The 23424-nt window shown below is 24.3% G+C and overlaps 1 protein-coding gene across 1 annotated transcript; it reads left to right on the forward strand.

Annotated features, from left to right (window-relative positions):
• The first annotated feature begins 4142 nt into the window (after positions 1-4142).
• On the forward strand, positions 4143-15012 carry LOC145830329 (glycerol kinase 2-like). The gene is made up of 16 exons (XM_082938259.1): positions 4143-4226; positions 5950-6023; positions 6243-6349; positions 6893-6970; positions 7611-7690; positions 8922-9059; positions 9248-9412; positions 9832-9867; positions 9934-10006; positions 10149-10267; positions 10826-10904; positions 11081-11262; positions 12984-13104; positions 13432-13566; positions 14009-14111; positions 14661-15012. The coding sequence occupies exons 1-15, from the start codon at positions 4158-4160 to the stop codon at positions 14086-14088; spliced, it is 1536 nt and encodes a 511-aa protein (XP_082794385.1). The 5' UTR covers positions 4143-4157; the 3' UTR covers positions 14089-14111; positions 14661-15012.
• Positions 15013-23424: the final 8412 nt, after the last annotated feature.

Consider the following 23424-nt stretch of genomic DNA (forward strand, 5'->3'; position numbering starts at 1 on the left):
TTAAAACTTTTGCTTATTTTAAAGCTCCATTTAAGCTTACACTTCAATGAAAAAACATTTTTATACTTTATAACTTTATGAAATACTTTAGTAAACATAATAAAGTGATTTTCATAGTTTATCATTTTTCTTATGTTATTTGAACATTTGACATGTTAATAAAATGTTGTGCATTAAACTTAAATTTTATTATTTTTAGCATATTAAAAATGAAAGTAGTAAAAATTTTTATTACAGATTAAAGTATATTAGAATGTGCTAAAAAAAGTATGTTTAAATTGTTCAACTATAGTTGCATTTATGAAGCTAGCTTTTTAAGCTGTTTTATGAATCAGAAAAGAAGCTTTTACAACTAGTTAACTATAAACTACAAGTAAGAATCATATTATAAATGTTTTCATTAATATCTGACAACTGTAATATTTTAATAAAATCTAAAAAAGTATTATTTTTTACATGCGTTTTTTTTTGCCTTTGAAATCTTATTTTAAGAGTAGCGGATATTCAAAATCCGACATTCGCGTTTTTGAAAATTAAATCGCTAGAAACACATTTTTGTAAAAATTTCACAAAGGTTACAATTCTTATTCAATTTAGACAAAGTAAATCTTAAAAAAATTGCCTTGCTTTATAAATATGCCATTTTCTGTCTAACTAAAACATAAACATCGAAAAAATATGTTTTTATAACCTAAAAGTTCTAATAATTAAAGAACTTTACCGCAAGATCAACAACAACAGCATCCGAGACATCCTACGACCGGTTTCGTCCTAATTAGGACTCACTAGGCAGGAACATTAGTCGTAAGAAACCGCTGTTGTGATCTTAACCAAGCGGATTTAAGAACGAAGTACTGAAGCGACTGTTTGTGGGTAAAGTATTCTACTAAAAGTTCTACTTTTTTTTTTTTGTTTATTCTATATAAAACAAACAGTTTTATAAAAAAATTTAATTACGCTTACAATTCTTATTCTGTGTAGACAAAAAACATCTCAAATTATTTCTCTTGCTTTAGAGATATAACATTTTATGTTAGATTAAACAAAAACATCTAACACATATGACGTTGGATAACTAATCATTTTTACGTCAGTATTTTTTACAAAATTATACACGCTTCCAGTTAGTCTCATTGAGAATAAACAGATATGTATCAGAATATTCTTTATGGTTTGATTGAAATCATGTTTTTAAATTATTTTTAAGTATTCGGCTAAAATAGTACAACTTCTTGCTTGCATTTCAGAAAGATATAGTTTTGAACATTAAAGTTTTTTTATAAATGGTATTTTTATTTCTTACTTTGATATGTTCACTAAGAACTTATATATGCATATTTATTCATTTAATATCATAATTTGTTTTATCTGTTTTATATATATCTTTTAAATTTGAATACTCTTTTTAAACAAGCTTCTATAAGCATATAATGATTAAGTAATTGGGATAAAGGTTTTATTTAACAAAAACAATAAGTGGACGGGAAAAGTTATGGAATTTATGTTCTTAAGGCCAAACAATTATAATATATTAAGTAAACAAGAAGCTGCTATAACTTGAATTTAATTTGAAATGTTTTTTTAAATTCTGTCTAGATGGCTGAAAAGATACTCTGAGTATTTCTAACAATACCAAGTAATAAAATAAAACTTAGCAATAAAGAGAACCAATCAGATTAGAATAAGTAAAAGTTGGAACATTTATTTTAGCAATTGAAGTTTGTACAGTTGAAAAAGTAATATTAAAGGTAATTAAACTAAAACATAATAGTAATAATTATTTTATTTAATCTAGATTAAGAAATGAATTTAAGAAAAAAGCAAAGAAAGAGAAAAATTCACGAAGTGAACCGTGAAAAACTCTAACTTTTTTTACTAAATAAAAAAGAAAATTAAGTCTCGTTAGTATTTTTGAACTACTTTTATAAAAAACAACAAAAATTGAGATGTTTTTTTCTTTTTTGCTTTTTTAAAATCTGTTTAGAAATGTCATATCTAAAAAGTAAAACGAATCGTTTAAGATGTTTTTTGTCTAAATTAATTTAGAGCAGTAAGCTCTATATTTTTTTATTTAGAAAATTGTTTAACTTATACAAAATAGTAAAATAAAAAACAAAAATATAGTTGAGCTTTTAGGTAAAGAAAAAAATAATCTTTAAATTTTTAAATCAAGACGAGTCAATTAAGGTGTTTTTGTCTAAATAGATTAAAACTGTAAGCTTCATAAAATTTTTAAGAATCTTATTCGTTTTAAATAGAATAAACAACAAAAAAACTAATTGAACTTTAAGGTCATAAAACACTATTTTTTCAATTTTATTCTTTAAATTAAACAAAAAATGTCATATTCATGAAGCGATACGAATTATTTAAGTTGTTTTTTGTCTAAATTGATTAAGAATTGTAAGCTAAATTAAATTTTAAAGTAAATTGTTTTTATTATGATTATTATTATTATTCTTATTATGTTGTTTATTGTGCAATGTTGGACTCAGGCATCAAAACCTGAGCCACTTAAACAGGACACACAAAAAGAGAAAAAGAAAATAGACTTATATTCAAAACTTTAAGATAAATTATAGATATATATATATATAAACATAATTTAAATGACGACACAAAGTTAAACACAATATAATATACAAATGAACTAAATTAAAAATTCAATTCAAAATATTCCAAACTTATATATTACTTTGTACACACAACTAAGAAATTTGTCTAAAATCATCGCTTATAAAAGAAAAATCATAATTACAAAATAAATAAGTAAACTAATAGTTTTTAGGGGGGAGCCTACTAATAGTCCCCCGGGGAGGCGTAGGGAAACGAATATTTTTTCTCTTGTTTATAGTGGAAAGTTAGTTAATTTTACTGGTATTTATTGTATTTAAATCAAATCTTTTTAGCTTTAAACAAAATTGTTCTATCCCTTCACAAGATACTATTAGTTAGAGTAAACAAGACAAAAAATAGTTGAAGTTTTAGGTCTTTTTTTGTTTTGTTTTTATTTTATCCAAAAAATGTCATATCTACAAAGCAAGGCGAATCGTTAAAATTTTTTTTTGTCTTAATAGAAAATTTTGTAAACTCTTATAATTTTTACGTATCCTTTTGTAATTTATTGCGAATAACTGTCTAAAATAGTAGGCGAATATCAGATTTTGAATTTTTGCAAAACTATAGCTTCTCTAGTTTAAGACTGTTAAAACTAAATGTGTAACCTGTTGTAATTTGTTTAACATTAAAACAATTTTTGAAAATTCTAATCAAAATATAAACTTGTTTATGGTCTATTGCATTTGTAAAGTGTTTTAAATTTTTCATACATAAAATTATGCAAATGAGGTAAAGTAATTATACGGCAGTGTATTAACAACGTCTAAACCCCTATCCTCTTTTATTTTTACCTAAAGTTTAAATTTATAACTTCATCCTTATCCCAACTTACCAAAATATACATAAAAAATCGAAAAAAGTCTCAATTAAAACTTAAACTAAAAAGCTCAAAATTATTAGCTAATCAGAAGCGCCTTAAATTTGCAGCGGACAGACTTTTCTCAATAGTTCAGTATAAATATATTTTCGAATCATACTCATAAAATCATTGCCATAACAAAGTAACGCTAAACCACCTATATTGTGAATAGCTAACATTACTACTATTAGTTTTTTCCATTAAGATGTCCTTACAACTTTGTTTTAAAGTAGCTACTATAGTAAAATGACCACTCAAGCATAACAAAAAAATTTCTATATTGAAATTTTTTACTTAATTATCTATTTATCTAATATTTTTATTTATTTACTAATGATGATCATAGAATGATCAAAGAATGATCAAAGAATGATGACCTTAGAAACCTAAGGCTAACAGTTATTTTCTTTACTTATTTGATTGAATCATGCAGTTTTCTCATTTGATTAAAAATTTAAAAGAGGTGTTGTTGTGGTATTTCCATAATTTAAAGTTTACAGAGGCTTAAAACTTGAAGGTCACTTTACTATATATACTTTATTGCACATATGATGAGTTGTTTATTTTTTAGTTATTGTAGTTTGCATAACAGTTTTGTAGTTTATCAGTATAGAATATTACTTATTAGAGATATTTATTTATATTAAGACACTTTTAGGTTATTTTTAATGAAACAAAAATGACTCAAGTAGATGACTTAAATTTGATTGGTGCTATTGATCAAGGCACTTCAAGCTCAAGATTTTTGGTAACTTACTTTATATTAACAGTATTAAACTGAACAGTACTGATAAATGCTATTATACATATTTAAAGACAAAAAACAAAATTAAGATTAAATGCAACAAACTAGTTATTCTTTGTGTTAAGTCTTTGATTTAAGTTTTTTATGTTTATTGTGAACTTGATTGTCTTAAGTCTTAACTTAAAGTCTAACTTATCAATGCTTATGTATTAGATTATTTTTAAGTTGTTTAAAAAAAGCATTCTATCCACAAAGAACTTATTTTTTACATGTATTGAGTTTTAATTTGACGTGGCATAAACTTATATCTATTTAGTTTAAGGGCATAGGGGGATCCACCTGGGTATTTACAAGTTGATCTTATTTTATAGAATTTTATCTGAGATATCAGGTATTTTTAACAGCTTGAAAAAATTCAAAGTAATTTTTGAGATATGAGTGATCAAAGTTGGTGACCTTAATAAGCTCCTTATGGCAGGCGCAAACTAAAAACACAAAAAAAGACCATTTCACTAAAAATCTATCTCCTCCTTAATTTGTTAAGCAATCTTATTCAAATTTTCACAAAAAGTCTAATATTAAATTCAAAAACTTGAATGCAGGAATTTTTTTAATTTTGAAAAATAAAATTTTAAAATAAAAAAAACACCTATTTTTTTGTGTTTTTTTTATCTAAAATATTTATTTTTTTATATTTTAAAAATTGCAATATTAAAAGTCTTTTAAACTATAAAAGGAACGTTTCCTGAAAGTTTGAGATCTCTAGCTCAAAGAATGAAGGAGAAGATACATTTTTAGTGATTTTTTAAATTTCCTAGAAAATTGACCTTAAATAATTTGCGGTTCATACGTTTGTATCGGAATCTTTAAAAAGAATTACATATCTGAAAATTTAAATAAGATTTTTTATTCTATTAAAACTGACTTGTAGTTTGTACTTTTAGCTTTCGTAGAAGATCCAATGTTATTTTTAGTAAAAAAAAATGTTTGACCCCTCCTATGCCCTTAATATACAACTAAGTTAGTTGTCTAAGACAATTTCAAGCTTTGGATTTAGTAATTAAATAAATTTTTACTGTAAACTAATAAGTAAAAAAATGTAAGTTTAATAATTAATTTAAAAGGTTAGAAATAGTAGCTTCTAAAGACCATTTAACATTTTTTTCAAAGCAATGATCACACAGTTAAGTTGTGTTTAGTCTTGCTTTTTTTGGATACTATCATGAGAGCTTTAATCTTTAGATTTTTGTTTTTTTTAATTAATTTTTTTTTTCTTTTTTTGTTTTAACAAGAATAGTTGATATAGTACATACAATGACCAATTAATTTTTTTTCACATTTTTTGTCTTTGTTTTAGTGAAAATGAGTCATGTATGATTATATTTTCTTTTAATAAATATTTATATAACATATTTTAGATTTACTTTATTAATTAAGCGCAAGTAAATCATACATATATATAGTTTGAAATTCGTTAATAATAAGTTATTGTATTATATTATAACTATAGCAAAAACACATACCTAAATTTATCTTAACATTACTAATATGATGACATATTTTATTAAGTATGATAAAATAAACTAATAAAAAAAATATTAGCTAAGTTGTAAAAAGGATTATTTCAAAAATAAGTAAGTTTCCTTTTATGTTTAAAGATAAAAAATGCTAAGAATAACTAACTTAAAAATTAATTTTTTAATGTTTGTTAAATTAAATGTTACAGGTCTTTAACTCTGCTAATTCAGAAGTTGTTGCATCACATCAAATTGAGTATTTAAATACTTATCCTAAAGATGGGTTAGCTTGTTTTAAATGAGTTAGTATAAAATTACTAATATATATATATATTACTACAATATAATTTTTCAAAATTTATTGTACAACAACACACATAATGATTTTTTTTTGTAAAATGCTTTTACTTTTTAAGTTTCAACATTTAGTAGGTCTACTTGTCAAATATGAATGAAAAATCTAAGCTTTTTTTAACATTTTTTTTTAAACATTTTGTTTTAGTTGGATTGAACAAGATCCAATGGTGCTATTAAAAACAGTTGATGATTGTATAGCAAATGCTTGTGACCAATTAAAGAAAAAGAAAATTAGTTTGTCATGCATAAAAGGTTTGTTACTAAATAACTTATAAATTTTAATTAAATAACTCAATAAGCTTTTTAGATATAATATCAATATTTAAAGTATTTATGTGACTTTTATTATGACTTTCCGTGTATACTATGTCTACCCCACAAAACTGTTATTGGAAGTAAAAAAGTAACATTTTTTATATGTGCGTTAATTTTTAGAGAAACAAAGCTTTTTGACATTATGTCTTTAAACTATTTAAAAAATCTAACCTTATTGATTTATATCATAGTGTTTATGTTTATAAATCAAAACAAGACTTCAAAAAATTCAACCTGTTTTACTTTTTACAATTCTAGTGCCGAGGTTTATAGTTTTTTTTTTTTGTGTTTTAAGGTGTCTTATTTGATAGTTTAACTTTAAGAACTATGTTTTTTCTCTCTGGTTTTATAAAACAAATTATTTATTTTAAAAGTATCATAACAATTTTTAAATAGTTAAAACCTAAATAACATAAAATTAGTACTTTAAGTTTATTAAATTAACTTTATTGAAAAATGTAATATTTCAAAATTTTAAAGGAATTGGAATCACTAATCAAAGAGAAACAACAATTGTATGGGACAAAAAAACTGGAAAACCACTTTACAATGCTATAAGTAAGTCATTATAATTTTAGAAAAATGCTATTTGTCACTATCTAAAATATAATGCTGAAAAAACTATAAAAGTTAGACTGAGCTACTAGTTATAAAATAAAACATAGAGTCATTTTTTGTAAATTAAATTGCTGTCAGTCTGGTAAAATAGTCAATTTTAAAAGTTTGAGTTTTTCGTTAGCTAAAGAAACAACTTTATTAATTAAAAATTAAACTTCTTAGAACTAAACCTATCTATGAATTTATTAGTTTACTAAATTTCTCTTAAAATAATATATTTAAAAAAAACCTGTAATAGTTGTATTAGTTGCCATGTTGTAGTATTTGTTATATCTTTCTGATATTTATATTTTTGATGGGTTGCAGATATTAGGTTTTTATAGTGCTCTTATAGTGCTCGAGGCTTTGTAAATAAAGAAGATCAAAACATTATTTAAAATAAAATAAAAACAAACTCTGTTTTTCAAACGTATCAAGTTTGATGTCTTAAGAAACAATGTTTTCTATAGATTATTTGGTATTTCAAACATTAAACTTCTAACATATGTAAGACAATGTTTGTTTTTATCGTTTAATATATAATGAACTTGGTATTGATTTTGATAAGATTTTTCAACTTTTCTATTTTATTTATTTTTAGTATGGGCTGACAATAGAACTCAAGAACTTGTTGATAGTCTCATTCAAAAAACTAAGTCAAAAAGCAAAAATGAGTTTGTAGTTAGTTAAATTTTAGTATTTTACTAAAAATAAAAAAAAAATTGCTTAAAGCTAAAATACCATACACCTCTTTATCTTCACTAGTCTTAGAAATTTTATAGTTATACTAATAAACAAAAGTATTTTTATTGATACTAGTAATTTTTTTATTATTTTTAGCAATTTTTTAGAATGAATTGTGTTATATTGTATGTTTAGTTTTAAATCCGACTTTTATTTTAGATTTTGTTAGAGTTTTATTGACATTTTAGCAGCATTTGTAAAATATAATACTGTATTACTTTTATTTTGTTAAAAATCTTAAGTTATTTGTTTAATCAACAACAAAACAATTATTTTCTGAAAGGTTGTACAATGAATATTTAAAATCTGGCTCCGTTTCAATATTAAATCAATTTTTTGTAGATAAAACCACTTTATAAATTTATGCATTAAAAAAATTTAATCTGTTTTATTTTATCACCAATACTTATTAAGATCTCCTTTTATTTTCATAATAGCTTAAACACACCTAAGCGTTTAAAGTAGAACTTAACTATTTTACATCTAGGATTAAAAAATGTATCATCTTACTATTTTTTAGGATGTAAGTTTTATGGCTTAAACCATGTACAAATAATAGTAATTGCCTAGGGTTGATTTAAAACCTTGCAATGTTTATTTTTTTAAATTGAAGGTTACTAAAGTTTATCATAGTTTAAAAGATTGAGTCTAAATTTTATATTTAAGAAAAAAAAATCAAGATCTACAAACATCTGAACCTAAAGTCTTATAAGTTTTTAAACATTTATGAGTCAAAACTGTGAAATTTTATTTTTTTCAGGCTAAAAAAACAATAACATTTTGAACCCAAAAAATATACAAAACTTTGTAATACATTTTATAATTTAATAAAAATAGTTTTTCAAAGTCTTGAAGTTAAAGGTTAAATGCCATGTAAGATGTAAAATAGTACTATTTTGTCAAAAAGGAATTTTATAACGTTGTTCTTTAGCTTTTAAATAATATGAAAGAGTATATTTTTGGCACAACTTTAATTAAAAATAAAGTTAATTACTGTTGTTTATTTTGTAAAAAGTAATTTGAATACTTTTTGATTAAAAAAAATACTTTATGTTTAGTTTGTAAGTGCCAGTTAAAAATTTTAGCTCCTTAATAGTAATGAAATATCTTAGGAATAATATTTTTAGTATAAAAAGATTAAAAATATCTTTATAAATGCGTTATTTAGAGCATTTGCGGTCTTCCTATCACTACTTATTTTTCTGCTGTTAAACTTCGTTGGATAATGAACAATGATGAAATAGTGAAAAAAGAATTAGAAAATGGAAATGCATTATTTGGAACCGTTGATAGTTGGCTATTATGGGTAATTTGATAGATTTAGTTTATAGATTATTAAAATTTATTTTACAATTATTATAGAAATATTTGTTAAGTTTTATTTATTATGAAATGCAAAATAATTTTTAATTTATCAGAAAAAAAAGAAATATTAGAGCAGATTTAGTATTAAAAGCTTAGAAAGATATCAAGTATTTTTCTTCTATTTTTCAGAATTACACAGGTGGTAAACATATCACTGATGTAACCAATGCATCAAGAACTATGCTAATGAATCTTAAGACAAATGAGTGGGATAATGAAGTTATAAACTTTTTCAAAATTCCTTTAACATGCCTACCTAAAATTGTCAGTTGTAGTGAAGAATACGGAAAAATGGTTCGTCAAAATAGTTTATATTTTTACTAATTAATTTTTACTCTTAGTATTTTGTTATTATATAAAGTGAAGTTCATTTATCAGTAATCAGATTAGCTAAAAATGTTTAAGTTAAACGTTTTACGTAAAAAAATGTTTAAATTTAAAAAACTCTTTGTATTTGTACGGCTACTTAATTTATTAATTTCATTGTTCGTATTTTAGCATTTGCACCAAGTCATATAGATTACAAAATAAACGTTCTACATGTATTTTTGAACTCTTTTACTTTGTTCTATACACTACACATGCTAAATACCATAGCATAAAAGATATTGTAACCGACTGTTAATTAAGATATTTTATTATTATTTTGAAGTTTTAACCAAAGTTTTCTGAAATATTTTTACTAAAGCGTTTAACTCATAAATTTATAACAGACTAGAGGCCCCTTGAAAGGTGTACTTTTGTGTGGAGTAAGTTGTATAATATTTGTTATTAAAGAATAAATTAAGTTGGTATTAAACTTAATTTATTTATAGTGTTTAGGAGACCAGCAAGCTGCTTTAGTTGGGCATTCATGTTTCAGAAATGGCGATGCAAAAAACACTTATGGTTGATATTTTTGTTATGTGTAAAATTTTTGCATAAATTCATTTAACTTTTGTAATTTTTCACAAAGTGTAAATGTTATATTATTATTACTTTCTATCGAAATATGTATCTTTAATTTATATTACAAAGTCATCCTTTGTAGGTACTGGTTGTTTTATGCTGCAAAATGTTGGCAAAGATTTAGTTTTATCCAAACATGGTCTTCTTTCTACTATTGGATACAAACTCGGACCGACTGAACCAACATTCTATGCTCTTGAGGTAATTGAATTAAATTGTTTTATTTTATCTTTCATTCGGTATACTTTTTTCCTATTAAAAAAATTATTAACACAAAAATAACTAAAATAAAAGTTAAGAATTTTCCGAAGTTTTTAATAAAAAAGTATGTTTTTTGTATGAAAGTAGAGGTTTTCAATGATTTAGACTTAGAAGTATAAAGATAAAATTTTGTCTATACACGTAGACATTAGTTTAATTTTTATCTGATTATAATGAATTTAACCTTTTTAATTAATATAACAAAGTTAACTTACCTTTTATTTTGAGAAAAAAAACTGTATAATTTTTTTTGAAAGTTATACGATGTAAATAGTTCAAAATTAAAATTTTCAACAAAATTGGTCTTTTTTATGATTTAAGTTAATTTTCAAGTAAAAGTGACTTAAAAGGTTCGAATTAATGTTTATAATGTTTTATTTATATTATTTAGAACACTCATATAACTAGTAAATATTTGAAAAATACAAAATTTTTTGTTTGAACTATGGATTAAGCTTTTTAAGAAAAAAAAAACTAATAATTCTATATTTTTACTAGGGATCTGTTGCTGTAGCTGGAAGTTTGATAAAGTGGTTAAGAGATGGGCTGAAAATAATCAAAACTAGCTCGGAAATCGGTTTGTTTGTTAACATCATGTGCATAATGTAACTTCGGTCGTAAAACTTAACTACCTTGTCAAATGCCAAGGTCGTGCATATTTGGTGTTTTCAAATGACAATGCACTTAATATTCAAACAAAAAAAATGCTAATATAATTTAGTACTAAAATATTCTGAATAAATACCTTTACAGAAGTTTTAGCGAACAAGGCTGGAGGTAGCTATGGAATGGCTTTTGTTCCAGCTTTTTCTGGTCTGTATGCACCTCACTGGCGCAGTGATGCCAGAGGGACAATTTGTGGTCTCACTCAATTTCACACACAGGAACATATCGCGTATGCTGCACTTGAAGCTGTTTGCTTTCAAACCAAAGAGGCTTGTCTTTGACATAAAGCTAATTATAATTATTTAGTCAAGATAAAAATTAGTTTGAATACAAGTTTGGTTGTAATAAACTAGGCATATAATTTTAGTACCAAAAAGATGTCAATTGTTGGCCTTAAAGTAATTACTAGGTAATGTACGTAAATCAAAAACGTTTCAAAGTCGTGTTTTATTTGGTTCACTGATTAGTTTTTAAGAATTTTTGTCGCTGTTTTAGTTTTTCTAAAATACTTTGAACTTTTTGTTTTGTTTCCATACTTACTATTTAAAGAAACAAAATACTATATTTGTTTATTTCTAAACTCAGATTTACTATAAACCAGGGGCGTAGCGCGGGGAGGGACATTGGCATATGCGTGCCACCCAAAAAAAAGAAAAGAAGTAAAAAAAAAAGAATGTTATATCTTTATTGTGTGTTTTTTCTGCTTAATTTGCTTTTTTCAACTATTTTTATCTAGTATTCAAAAAGTTAAACGAAATTTTGAATACCAATTAGTGACAAGTAAGGGAAATTACCCAATATACTGATTCGGTGCGCAAGCGAAAGTGCGCACCGATGTTGATGAAAAACTCCATAAGGAAAAACTTTATAACTTCATAAGAATTCAGACTCAAAAAAAACGCAACTAATTAGTGCACCGCAGTAGTATAACTTTATGACAGATTTTTCTACAAAAAGTTTACAAAAATACGTCACGCTTAAAGGAAAATTATACAATTTTACAAATTTTTTTTATGCTACAATAAATGTTAAGACTACTGTTAGTTTTCTGATCTATATTTTTGTAAACATACAATAAAAAGCGTGTGGGCTTATGAGAAATAAACTTTGTTAGTGATTTTTATTTTAAACGAATACAATCAAATAAATTAAATTAAAAAGTATACTTTTAACTATTTTACAAAGTTGTAATAAATTGTAATAACAGTTATAAAGTCTGTCTATTTTAATTTCTACTTAACTTTATTTAAATTATGAGCAATGAGGTGTTGTTATCACTGTTGTATTGTATATTAAAGAGTTTGATATCTATTATGTAAATAAAACAGATACTTTCGTTTTATTGAATATATTAATTTTTAAAGATATAAAGATTACTGTAAGTAGTAAAAACAATTTTTTTAGTAAGTTTACATTTGTGCATGTATAAGTAAATGTAATGAAATTTATACTTTTTTATTGTTTAATTTTGTAATATATAAGTATCTTTTAAAACAGTTACTTCGAACTTGTTTTACTTAATGAATTTATTTCAATTATATTACAAAAGCTAATTACAAAAGTTTTAATTTAGGGGATTTTTTGAGCAAAAAATTTGTGCACCCCCTGACCAAAATAGCACGCTACGCCACTGCTATAAACTATTGCACATTTTTAAGCATATATATGTTTGTTATGTTCGCTGTAATAATTTTAATATCATAAATATTTGTTTAAAACTTATTAAGTAAATTTTTATTTTATTGTCTGTTTATTTACTAGTTTTAACCTTATTTAGTCTTATTTGTGGTTGTTAATAAGATGTATTTTTTAAACGCACAGTATAATTATTTTATCAAAGTGCACAATTGTCGTAAAGAACAAGATATGTAATTGTATTCAAACCTAAAACAAAGTGAAATATTTGTTTTTTAATTAAAGATTACTTTAGTGTTATGTTGATTCCAGTTATTATTGTAAACGCAATTTCGACTTTTAACTTCACCTACAGATAATAGACGCGATGAAAGCAGATTCTGGTGTTGCGAATTCTTCACTGCAGGTTGACGGAGGTATGACAGCCAACAAGTTGCTTATGCAGTTACAAGCTGATATACTGAATTGCACTGTTTGTAAGTCTGTTTCAAACAAACACTTATCAATTTATTAGGCTACATGTACTTAATTTTTTCGGTACTCAAATTATAACTGTTTCGTTAAACCTAATTTTTTAATCAAAACTTCTGTGAGTATAGAAACTAGTAGTAAATGTATTTGTTTTGATATCTTAGTGACTTTTTTCTTAATCATGAATAAATGTATATTAAGTCAGCTTAACAATTATTAAGTAGAGGCCCATGTATGTAATAAATTATTACAACCAAAATCAGTGTTTTGTTGTTGCATTGATCATATTCTCTATTTTTGTTGCGATAACAACAAATGTAATATTTAACAAGTGATGGCGAAAAATCCGGAGACAACTGCATTGGGTGCAGCTATGGCGGCTGGCAAGCATGTTGGTGTTTGGAAATTAAGCGCACAGAAGAAAACTGAAAATCTCATTTCATACAAACCTAAAGCTGAACCAGGAGGTATAAGTTTATTATTGAGCTTAAACTTAGTTTAGTTTTAATTAACTCTTAATTTATAAAGTTGAGCTGTAGTTAAATTAATTAAATAGGTACACAACCAAAATAAATAATGTTTAAATAAGTAAATATAGTTAGTCAATACATTATTGATTTGATTACACAAACCGTGTGTAAACATTAAAATCTAGTAAATTATTTTTATCATGTGAAGTCACGATTAGTAGACTTTTAAAGTAAATACTTTTTTTGATCATTTGGTAGCTATTTTAATTTTAAATAACGCCTTTAAGTTATCCAATCATAAGTTTACATACGTTTCCGCGTGTTTTACGACTGCTAACAAATTATTTTATTTGTTTTAAAATAATTACTGTCATCACATTTATTGTAGTTTTTTATCATTTTTTTTAAGTAGTCTTTATTTATAGTTAGTAAATTTTAGATATAGCACAACGTTATGAAATATGGAAACTTGCTGTTGAAAAATCTGTTGGGTGGAAGTTTTGTAGTAATCAAAAATAAATTAAAAGATCTTCTAGCAAAGAGTTAGTTTTTGTTTTAGAATACTTGAGGTTTTTTTATCATAAACTTGTTTTTAGGTAGTGTTTAAAATTTTTACTTTATATTTTTGTTGTAGCTGTTTTTAGTAATATTACATAGGTACAATGACATTAAACGGTGTCTGTATAATATTATGTTTATTCATTGGTACTAAAAATTATTTTGATCTATTATCAACAAAAGTATAAGTTAAACTAAGAAATTTTGAAAGATTTAAAATGTAATAATTTGTACTTAAAAAAGTTGTTAAAGCTTTTATAAAGACAAAAATTCTTAATATTTTTTATGGTTACATAAATATTTCTACTTAAGCAAATAGTTTTAGGTTAAGCTGGTGATCGCAATAAGTGTACTAACTAAATTGGATTTCCCAATTATATCAATTTTAATCTATTGTTTTGCTAACAAAAACGTTTAAATTAATTATAGTGTATACAATTAGATGACGTCTAAAACACTGGTATTTTTTTGAATAAGCTGATAAATAAATCAATAAATTATAATTTAGTATTTCAACGTTTCTTATTTTTCAGGTAATTCCACATGGATTCGACTTTTTTTTATCTTAAAATTGTTTTGATCAGCTTGTTTATTAACACAATTTTTTTAACCTGCTTTTAAAAAACTGACTTAAGTTTTCTTATTTAGTATGGCACATAAGGTTCTGTATTTGTAAACTGGACATTGCCTTATAGTTTTGAACTTAATCGCTGCTATATTTATTTTTTTTATACTTAAAGTTGTTACTTTTATAATCTCAAACAATTTAATGGTACTATTTACCTGTAGTTTTATTACAGATGACTTTGTTTAGTTTGTAACATTATTTAAGTATAGTTTGTTACTGAACATTTTTACGCTTTAATAAATCATATTATTATTTCAGTGCTATTTTGTTTTAACAACGCAAACATATAATGTTCAATTAATTTTTTAAACAACATATACAATAGTGACACTCAATGCAGTAAATCGTCATATATTTTACGCTATTCTCGTCCGTGGGTACATAGAATGGATAAAAGATTGATTTGAACTTATATTGTAATTGTAGTAATCATCATAAACAATTATTAATTACATACGAAGTTAATTACACAAAACTAATAAAAATACTGATTATGATTTTAGCTAATTACATACAAAAATATAAACACTAAAAAATAGCATTAAATAAATAAAGCAATACAGGCAATATGTATTTATGTGATAGATAACCTACTCTTTGTAGGCAAAAAGATTTTGACTATAGTGTTGCTTTATTTACTTAATGTCTTTTTTGATGTTTTTATGTTTGTATTTAACTAGCTTTAATCATAATCAGTACGTTTATTATTTTTATACTTTTAACTTGGTATGTAAATAGTATTTGTTTATGATGATTATTACTATAACTATATAACTTTAAATTTATCTTTTATTGATTTCCTTGTATCCACTGACGTGAATAGCGTAAAATATATTTTCTTTTAGACAAAATTTTCAATAATACTTTAAACTGACAAACGTAAAAGTAAGGAGGAGACGGTGTGGTGTCTATGGTAGACTATGATTTCATAGTCAATATTGGCAGAAATGAGTATAAAAATGAGTGCACACCAATTTTTTCTTTAAAAAAAAAGTTTTGTTTTGAGTTAGCTTAAATGATAAAACTTAAAAAAAAAAAGAATTAATAGTAACAATAATATTGATTTTTTATTGATGTTAAGTTTCTTTTTTATTTTTGTAATTAAAACTGCTCAAAAAATGTTATAAAATGTATGGTGTGACGCTCGATAACCGAAAAGTATTTCTCTACACCAATCCATTGATCTTAGTTGTGAGAGTTCACATTTTTCTTTCTTACTAAAGTTGTAAATGTTATAATAAAACTTTACTAATAAAGCAAGCTTCAATATTTGTGTGGTTGCTTAGAAAAATGATAATTTAAGTTTGGAGATTAGAATGTATGTACTAAATATTAAGAGCGTAGGGGAAGAGTCCAACATTTTTTTAATAAAAATTAACATTGTTTTATATTCGAAAGCTTAGAGTGTATAATTTAAAATGCTTGCATAGATTAGAAAAATTTTTTTGAGATATAAACAGTTTTAAAAAACCGACACAGCTGTACAAAACGAAAAAATTTCTAAATTGATTTTCACTTTAATTCACTAAAAATTCATCTTTTCATTTGTAAAGTGATTTACTTCAAAATTTTATGATATATTTTTTTTAGTATTACGAACAATTTGTACGAAGCGGATAAAAAATTAATAAGTTTTTGATCAAAAAAAAAGTTGTTATTATATTATAAAACAAAAATATATTTTTTAAATGTTATTCAGCATTTATTAAAGATTAGACTGAAAAAGTATTAAAATAGTTGCTCAAAAACCGAGGTGAAAATATAATTTTAGTGAAGTAGTCTGGCCTTTTTAGTTTACACCTCCCATGTAAAAACTATTGAACTCACCAACTCTGATCACTTCTATCTCATAAATTACGGCAAAAAACAATTGGGAGCATATTTTTTAATGTAAAAAATAAGACTAACTCTAAAAATAAGTCACTTACCCCCTATGCACTAAGCGTTTCGGAGTTTTTATCTTCGTAGTTCGTTATAACTATTATTAAAAAGATACTTAATATTTTATATATTAGTCTCATTTAAAAACAAAACACTTAAGTAATCCAAATACTGAAAATAAATCTCTTTATATTTGAAAATCATTGATTTTTTTGTTAATTGGTTAAGAAAATATACAATATACATTTTTTTTATGTTTCAGCTGTTTTTATTTCTACATTTTACTTTTTAAACTATTTTTTATAGTATAGTCTGTATACTTTACTTAAAGTTTTAGTAACTAGTACATTCTGTTTGTTGAAGTAAACTTACACTGAACTTTATTGAAGTTAATAAGGCAAGTTTGCTTTTAACCAATTTATGACCTCTTCTGAGCTTTACAATGTGTATAGATATGATCTACATTTGGTTTTTATGTAGAATGACATTCCACTAAGTGTTAATAAAATATGAAGAGGTAGATAGTCTTGTTTTATATTATAAGAAGTAGTTTCTTCTGGTAATTTAAGATTAATAAAAAAGTCATTAGTCATACTTTTTTATATCTTTGCTTTTTTTGTATCTTAAATTAAACACAAACACTAAAAATTATCATACTGTAATGATGGTTAATTTTTGCATTATTTTTTTAAATACTGTTGTTTAATATAATTATTATTCCTTAGTTAAGTCATTGTATTTTTTCTATAATACAGTGACCACTAAATAAAACTAAGTAGAGTCAATTTATTGTAATTTTCATAGTTGCAAAACTGTTTTTATAATAATGTCTACTAAAATTGTGTACATATGCAATATTTATTTAAGATTTGAAAAAAAAAAAACTTAATTAAGCTCTTTAGTCAGTGCTAAGAGTTTAACGTTAATTATATGACTTAAATTAATTTCATCGTCATGTAAAGTCTAGTCTATACATTCTACTATTTTAGTTAAACGTACAAGTTTAGTTCACACTAACAGTACTAAGTGGTTTATGGAACAAAAACAAAAAACTTCTCAAAGTTTTTAGGTTCAAGGACCCGGATACGCAAAAAGACCTCTCGGTTATCGAGTTGCACACCAAACATATTCAAAATTATAGTGAGCTACAAATGAAAAAAAGAAAAAAAAAATACAGTCAAAATATAAACTCTAAAACGAAAAACTCTATCTAAAATAAGACTATAAAATTTTACAACATTAAATAAATAAAAAGAAATATCAAAAAAAAAAAAAATATATATACATACATAGATCGAACATTATATACACATGAAATATATTGAAATCTACGTCAAAAGGTAAAGTTTCTATCTGAAATTTATAATTATAAAATTCATCAATAATTTTGGCAAATAATTTAACCTAATTTATAAAAAAAAAAATATTAATAAATAAATTTGAAGTATTTTTTTTATAAAGTATGCTTAAGAATTTAGACACTACTATCAACTTATTAATGAATAAGCAAAAACAAATTAAAGCTATAACATTAAAAAAATAGAATAACAGTAAATATATAAAATAAAGCTGCAATACTAAAAAAAACAGTAAAATAAAACTGTATCAATAAAAAAAAAATTGCTTTTTTTAAATAAAAAGTATAAAATAAATATATCCTTTTAATTAAACTATCAGTTTTTACAAACTTTAATAAATGTCTAAATAAAGAAGTTTAACCTTACCAAAACAATCATGTAAATACCCTCAAAAAACACTTAAAGTAGTAAATAAGTATTCTTTTAAAATAAAGAAAAAAATAATAAAATAAATAAGAAAAAAAACATTAATAATCATAAAATAAGTCAACCTTTTACTAGTTTTAAATTTTATCAGTGATTTAAATAATTAACTTTTTTAGTTTTCTGGCAAAAGTATGTTTAGAGACTAACAATTTTGTTTACACAGATAAAATGTAGAATGTAGAAACAAATGAAATTGTTTACTAATACATTAACAAACTACAAAGAGAAAAAAAACATATATAAATATATATACATATTCAAAACTATAGTGAGCTACAAATGAAAAAAGGAAAAAAAAATACAGTCAAAATATAAACTCTAAAACGAAAAACTCTATCTAAAATGAGACTATTAAACTTTACAACATTAAATATTAAAAAAAAATAAATAAAAAAATAATTTATATACATACATAAATCAATATTATATACACATGAAATATATATTGAAATCTACGTCAAAAGGTAAAGTTTCTATCTGAAATTTATAATTTTAAAACTCATCAATAATTTTGACAAATAATTTAACCTATTAATTTAAATAATTTCGTTTTATATATAAGATGTAACGTTAAAAGGCGTTAAATCCTGGAGATCCTGATAAGCTAAGCTTATCGGAACATATACCACAGAGTTTTTGTGTCAAAATTTTATTCCGACTAACAAAAACATCTGTGGTTTATATATATATAAAAAATTAAAATACACAAAATAAACTTTTGCTTGGGGCAGCTGTTTCTGCGTTTAATACGCGTCTTCGGCCAAGTTTTGTTCAATGAAAAGCAAACTTGTAAGTAAAGCAATAAAATTATAAAAAATTAGGTATTACGTAATAATAGATAGTATATTTTAGACAAAATTGTTAACATAGTTTTTAGATAAATTGTTTACGATAATGTATGCAGCCAGTTTGTAATTCGTTTCTTTTGTTTAGAGATCAACAAAAAACATCGGCGAAAGTCAGCAGAGCAGAAGCCTGTGCTTGTGGTCTGATGATCGAATTGGCGTGATCAACCCTATTTGTTTAGAGATTGTGATTTATTAACTTTTAAAATTTCAATTTTTACCGCATTACACAATTTACATCCGTTTTCTAAACTATATTTATTTTTCCTTCTTGTTAATATTTCCCACTGAATTTTAAAATTAACTTCGTTATTTTTTAGTTTCCAAATGTACTGCGATAAAGTTGTCGTGTTTTTATGTTTTTCGTGTTTGAAGCTGTACTTGTGCTTTGTGTAGCGACTACGATAGTCCAGTTGAGCCAACATAAAACTTGGTCTGGTTTTCAGTTATGACTGTCGCTTTATATATAATATTTTCAATTAAGTAACTTCCATTTACCGGGCATTCTTGTTTTTTGCAGTCACACATTCGCCTCTCTTTGTCCTGCGTGTCTAACATCTTTCGATTGTGTGCCATTATAAGTTGTTTCATGTTTGGCATGCAGGAGTAGGACATTTTTAGTGTCTTCCTGTTAAAATCTTTACAATATGGATGGTTTTCAGTAAAGTTATTGTCCACAATCTCTAGGAAGCGCTTCCCAACCCGTGTTGCCACACTTTTGCAGAATGAAGCGTTGAAATATAAAATATTTCTTTGAGCGTTGAAATATAAAATAGTATATATATATATATATATATATATATATATATATATATATATACATATTACTACTTTCTACGAACTAGACTGAACCAATGTTGTTGAAACCCAGTTAATATATTCAAAAAATATAAAATAAAAACATTTTTTGGTGAAAAATTTCCACGCAAATGAAATTTCTAATTAAGGAAAAATAAACTGTTTAACTTTTACAAATTAATTATATTAAAAATAAAATAGTTAGTCTTATTTTTCTAATTGGTAGCCACTCTTTTTGCCAATAAAACTGTACTGAGTCATCTTGAGTTTTATCAAATGCTTTAAAATGTTTTTCTAAATTTTCAAACTTATTGAAATTCAAGTTTTCAACAAAAAATATGGTTATAAAAAATTAAATTATAGGTAATTAAATTTAATTAGATCTTACTAGTTAAAATCTAGAATATATATTTTTAAAATTTTAAAAGTTCTCAAATTTACAAAACTATCCTGAATTATACCGCGTATCTTGACCGTATGTAAACCCTGTTTCTAATTACTCATTTAAAAAAAGAACCAAATCATGTTCCCCTAAATTTTTTATAATGGAACTAAAAAACTATTTTCTTCTTCAAAGCTTTTTCAAATTTGCATCTAAAGTAGATTAAAAAATGGTAATAATTAAGATGAGAACTTAATAACTTTTTGATAAACTACTGTATCTGCATTTTTAAAACAAATGATTGATTAACTAAAGTTTAATTAGTCTGTTTCGCTTGAAAAATTTTACATATATTAAATATTCAGACCACAATAATATAAGTATATAAAACTGAAAGAAGCTGATCGCGGAAAACAAAGTCTTCCCAAACTAACTGGATTTGGACCCGGTAAATTTCAGCTAGTATCCAGCCGGTTCCGGTTCCAAGCGAAAGACGGCCAGTTCCAGTGCCGGATCTTGGATCCGGTAGATCACTAATAAAAATTTAAAAACAGCTGTACCTTCTTATATATTATAAACTAAAAAATCAAATTCGTCTATAAGTCTAAAAAAATTTCTAAGACTTCAATAACTTCCTATTTATAAAGATAAGGTGTTTCATTACTACATTCAATAACCTGTGTTTTTATATTTGTATATCATTTTAAAGAAATAGTCATTAAAAACTTTAAAAATAAATTTAGTTTACTTAACTACTAATTTATAGCTGATGCTTAAACTAGTAATTGAATTTAAGTCTAAGCTTTTAAGTTACAATTATTATTTATATTAATAATAATAATTATTGTTTAAAGATCTCAAAAACATTTTAGGTCTACAATTTAGTTTTAATTTACTATTAATACCTTAAAAACCGAGGTTATCAAAACCCTGAAACCTTTAATAACGGTTAAAAAATAAAAGAAATGACTAAATCTCAAGTTTCGTAATTTCTTCAGTAAATGTGAGCTACTTTTCGAGTTGACTGGTAGATTTTCCAAACTAAGTCTTATTTAGGGCGGACTTGTTATAAAAATCAGAAAAATGTAACTTCAAAAAGATATGTTTTGAAAAAAAAAAATTATAAGCAAAAATGTAATAAAATTATCACATTATTTTACAGTTTATTGAACGACAAAAACAGACGCTCAAAATGTTTGGTTTTAGGACCTAGTGCACGAAAAACCTTTCGGTTAACGAGTCGCACACCTTTTCGATACCTTTTAAAGTCTTGTCCATGACATATAAGCAGTATAAGCAGTATAAGCAGTACTGTCATTATGTACTTAAGTTAAAAATTAAAAGAATAGTATAAAACATATGTTTTAGAAAAATATCTTAATTTGTTTTAACAATTTCTTCTAACAAACTACCAAATATGAAACAGGCTTTAGATTGAGGTTCGTGCTTAGTGTGTTGCACACTTATATTCTAGAATGCTTTTAGTTTTAACAAATATGAAGATATTGGAAGAAAAAAGTTTCAATTCTTTTAAAATGCTGAATTTCAACACAAAAAACTATATTAGTTAAAAAAATGATTTCATAGCTTTATACTTTTGAACTTAAACTGCATTAGTTTAGCTAAATTTATCATTAACATTGTAGCAGGGCAGCGTATTTGTCTAACTTTCGATTTATCCTAAATTCCTAATAATTTGTCTTGAAATTAAACAATTTTCATTTTTTATTTATTAAATTTAGAACAATTAATATGTTTAGAAAACTTTAGAAGGCCTGAACAAAAATAAAATAATAGTAATAAAACTAGATCTATAACAGGATAAAGATAGATCTATACACAATTGTAACAAAAATGTTATTTTAATTAAAAATTGTATTTAAACCTAAAGATATATAAAAGTTTTATGCATCTTACTTTTTATAAAGTATATGTTATGATTAAAAAACTTTTCTGTTAAGTAAGTGTAAACTTTTAAACTATATTTTTGACAAGTTTCAACATTTAAGTGAAGTTTGAAACAGGTTGATGTGCGAATGGTTTTAAATTTTAGTTTAAATAGATAAACTGTTGTTAAGATACGTTTAATTGATTTGCCATACTTGCCAAAAGTCCTTAGCGGGTTTATTTTTATAAAATAATTCTTTTTGCAGACCACCGTTATTTTGCATTAATATACGAAAGTTAAGAAATTTCTTCACAACTAAAACGTATTTAAAACAATTACTTTTTAAGTATTACTAAACTTAAAATCAAATTAACGACTAGTTTTTTAATATTGTTTATAAAAAAGCTAGATTAATTGTCGGAAGAGATTTTGTTGTTTTCTAAGAATATTTGTAACTTAAAACTACAGGATTAAATTTTAAAACTTTTTTATTACCAAATTTAATCACTTAATTTATTATAAAGTAAGTATATAGTGTACATTTAAATTTTTAAAGACTTAATAAAATTTAAATGAATATGACGTAGCTGTACAAGATTTAATGAAAATAGCCTATAAGACTGAAGTTTAAAATAAAGTTAGTTAATAAGTTTTATTTTTCAAAAGACTGCTATATGTAAGTTAAACTGATGTTTTTAATAAGGGTAATCCGAAAAGCTTTGAGTACAGCTATTTTTTAATGAGAAATATAGGAAATTTTAATTGCAATTATTTTTTGAGTTATAACTATAATTATTTTTTTATTCAAAGTATTTATACACTACGGCTGGATAATTCTGCTTGGCAGGCTGGATTTGGCCCACGGGTTTTCAACTCGTGACTTTGATATTTAAAAAATTTGTCTTACTTTTTAACTAAAGTTTCCCTAATATACAACTGTACACCATGGTATCAAAAAATGCTACTACACTTCTTTTTCATTTAAGTTGGTCTAATTTACTTTATATATATTTTTTTTTTTTTTTTTTTAAAGGTAGAAAAACATCAGAATAAACCCACTCTCCCCTCTACAACGATAAACGTTTTCTGAA

The sequence above is a fragment of the Thalia democratica genome, chromosome 1 (assembly GCF_965202585.1).
Source record: "Thalia democratica chromosome 1, ktThaDemo2.hap1.1, whole genome shotgun sequence".
Lineage (NCBI taxonomy): Eukaryota > Metazoa > Chordata > Thaliacea > Salpida > Salpidae > Thalia > Thalia democratica.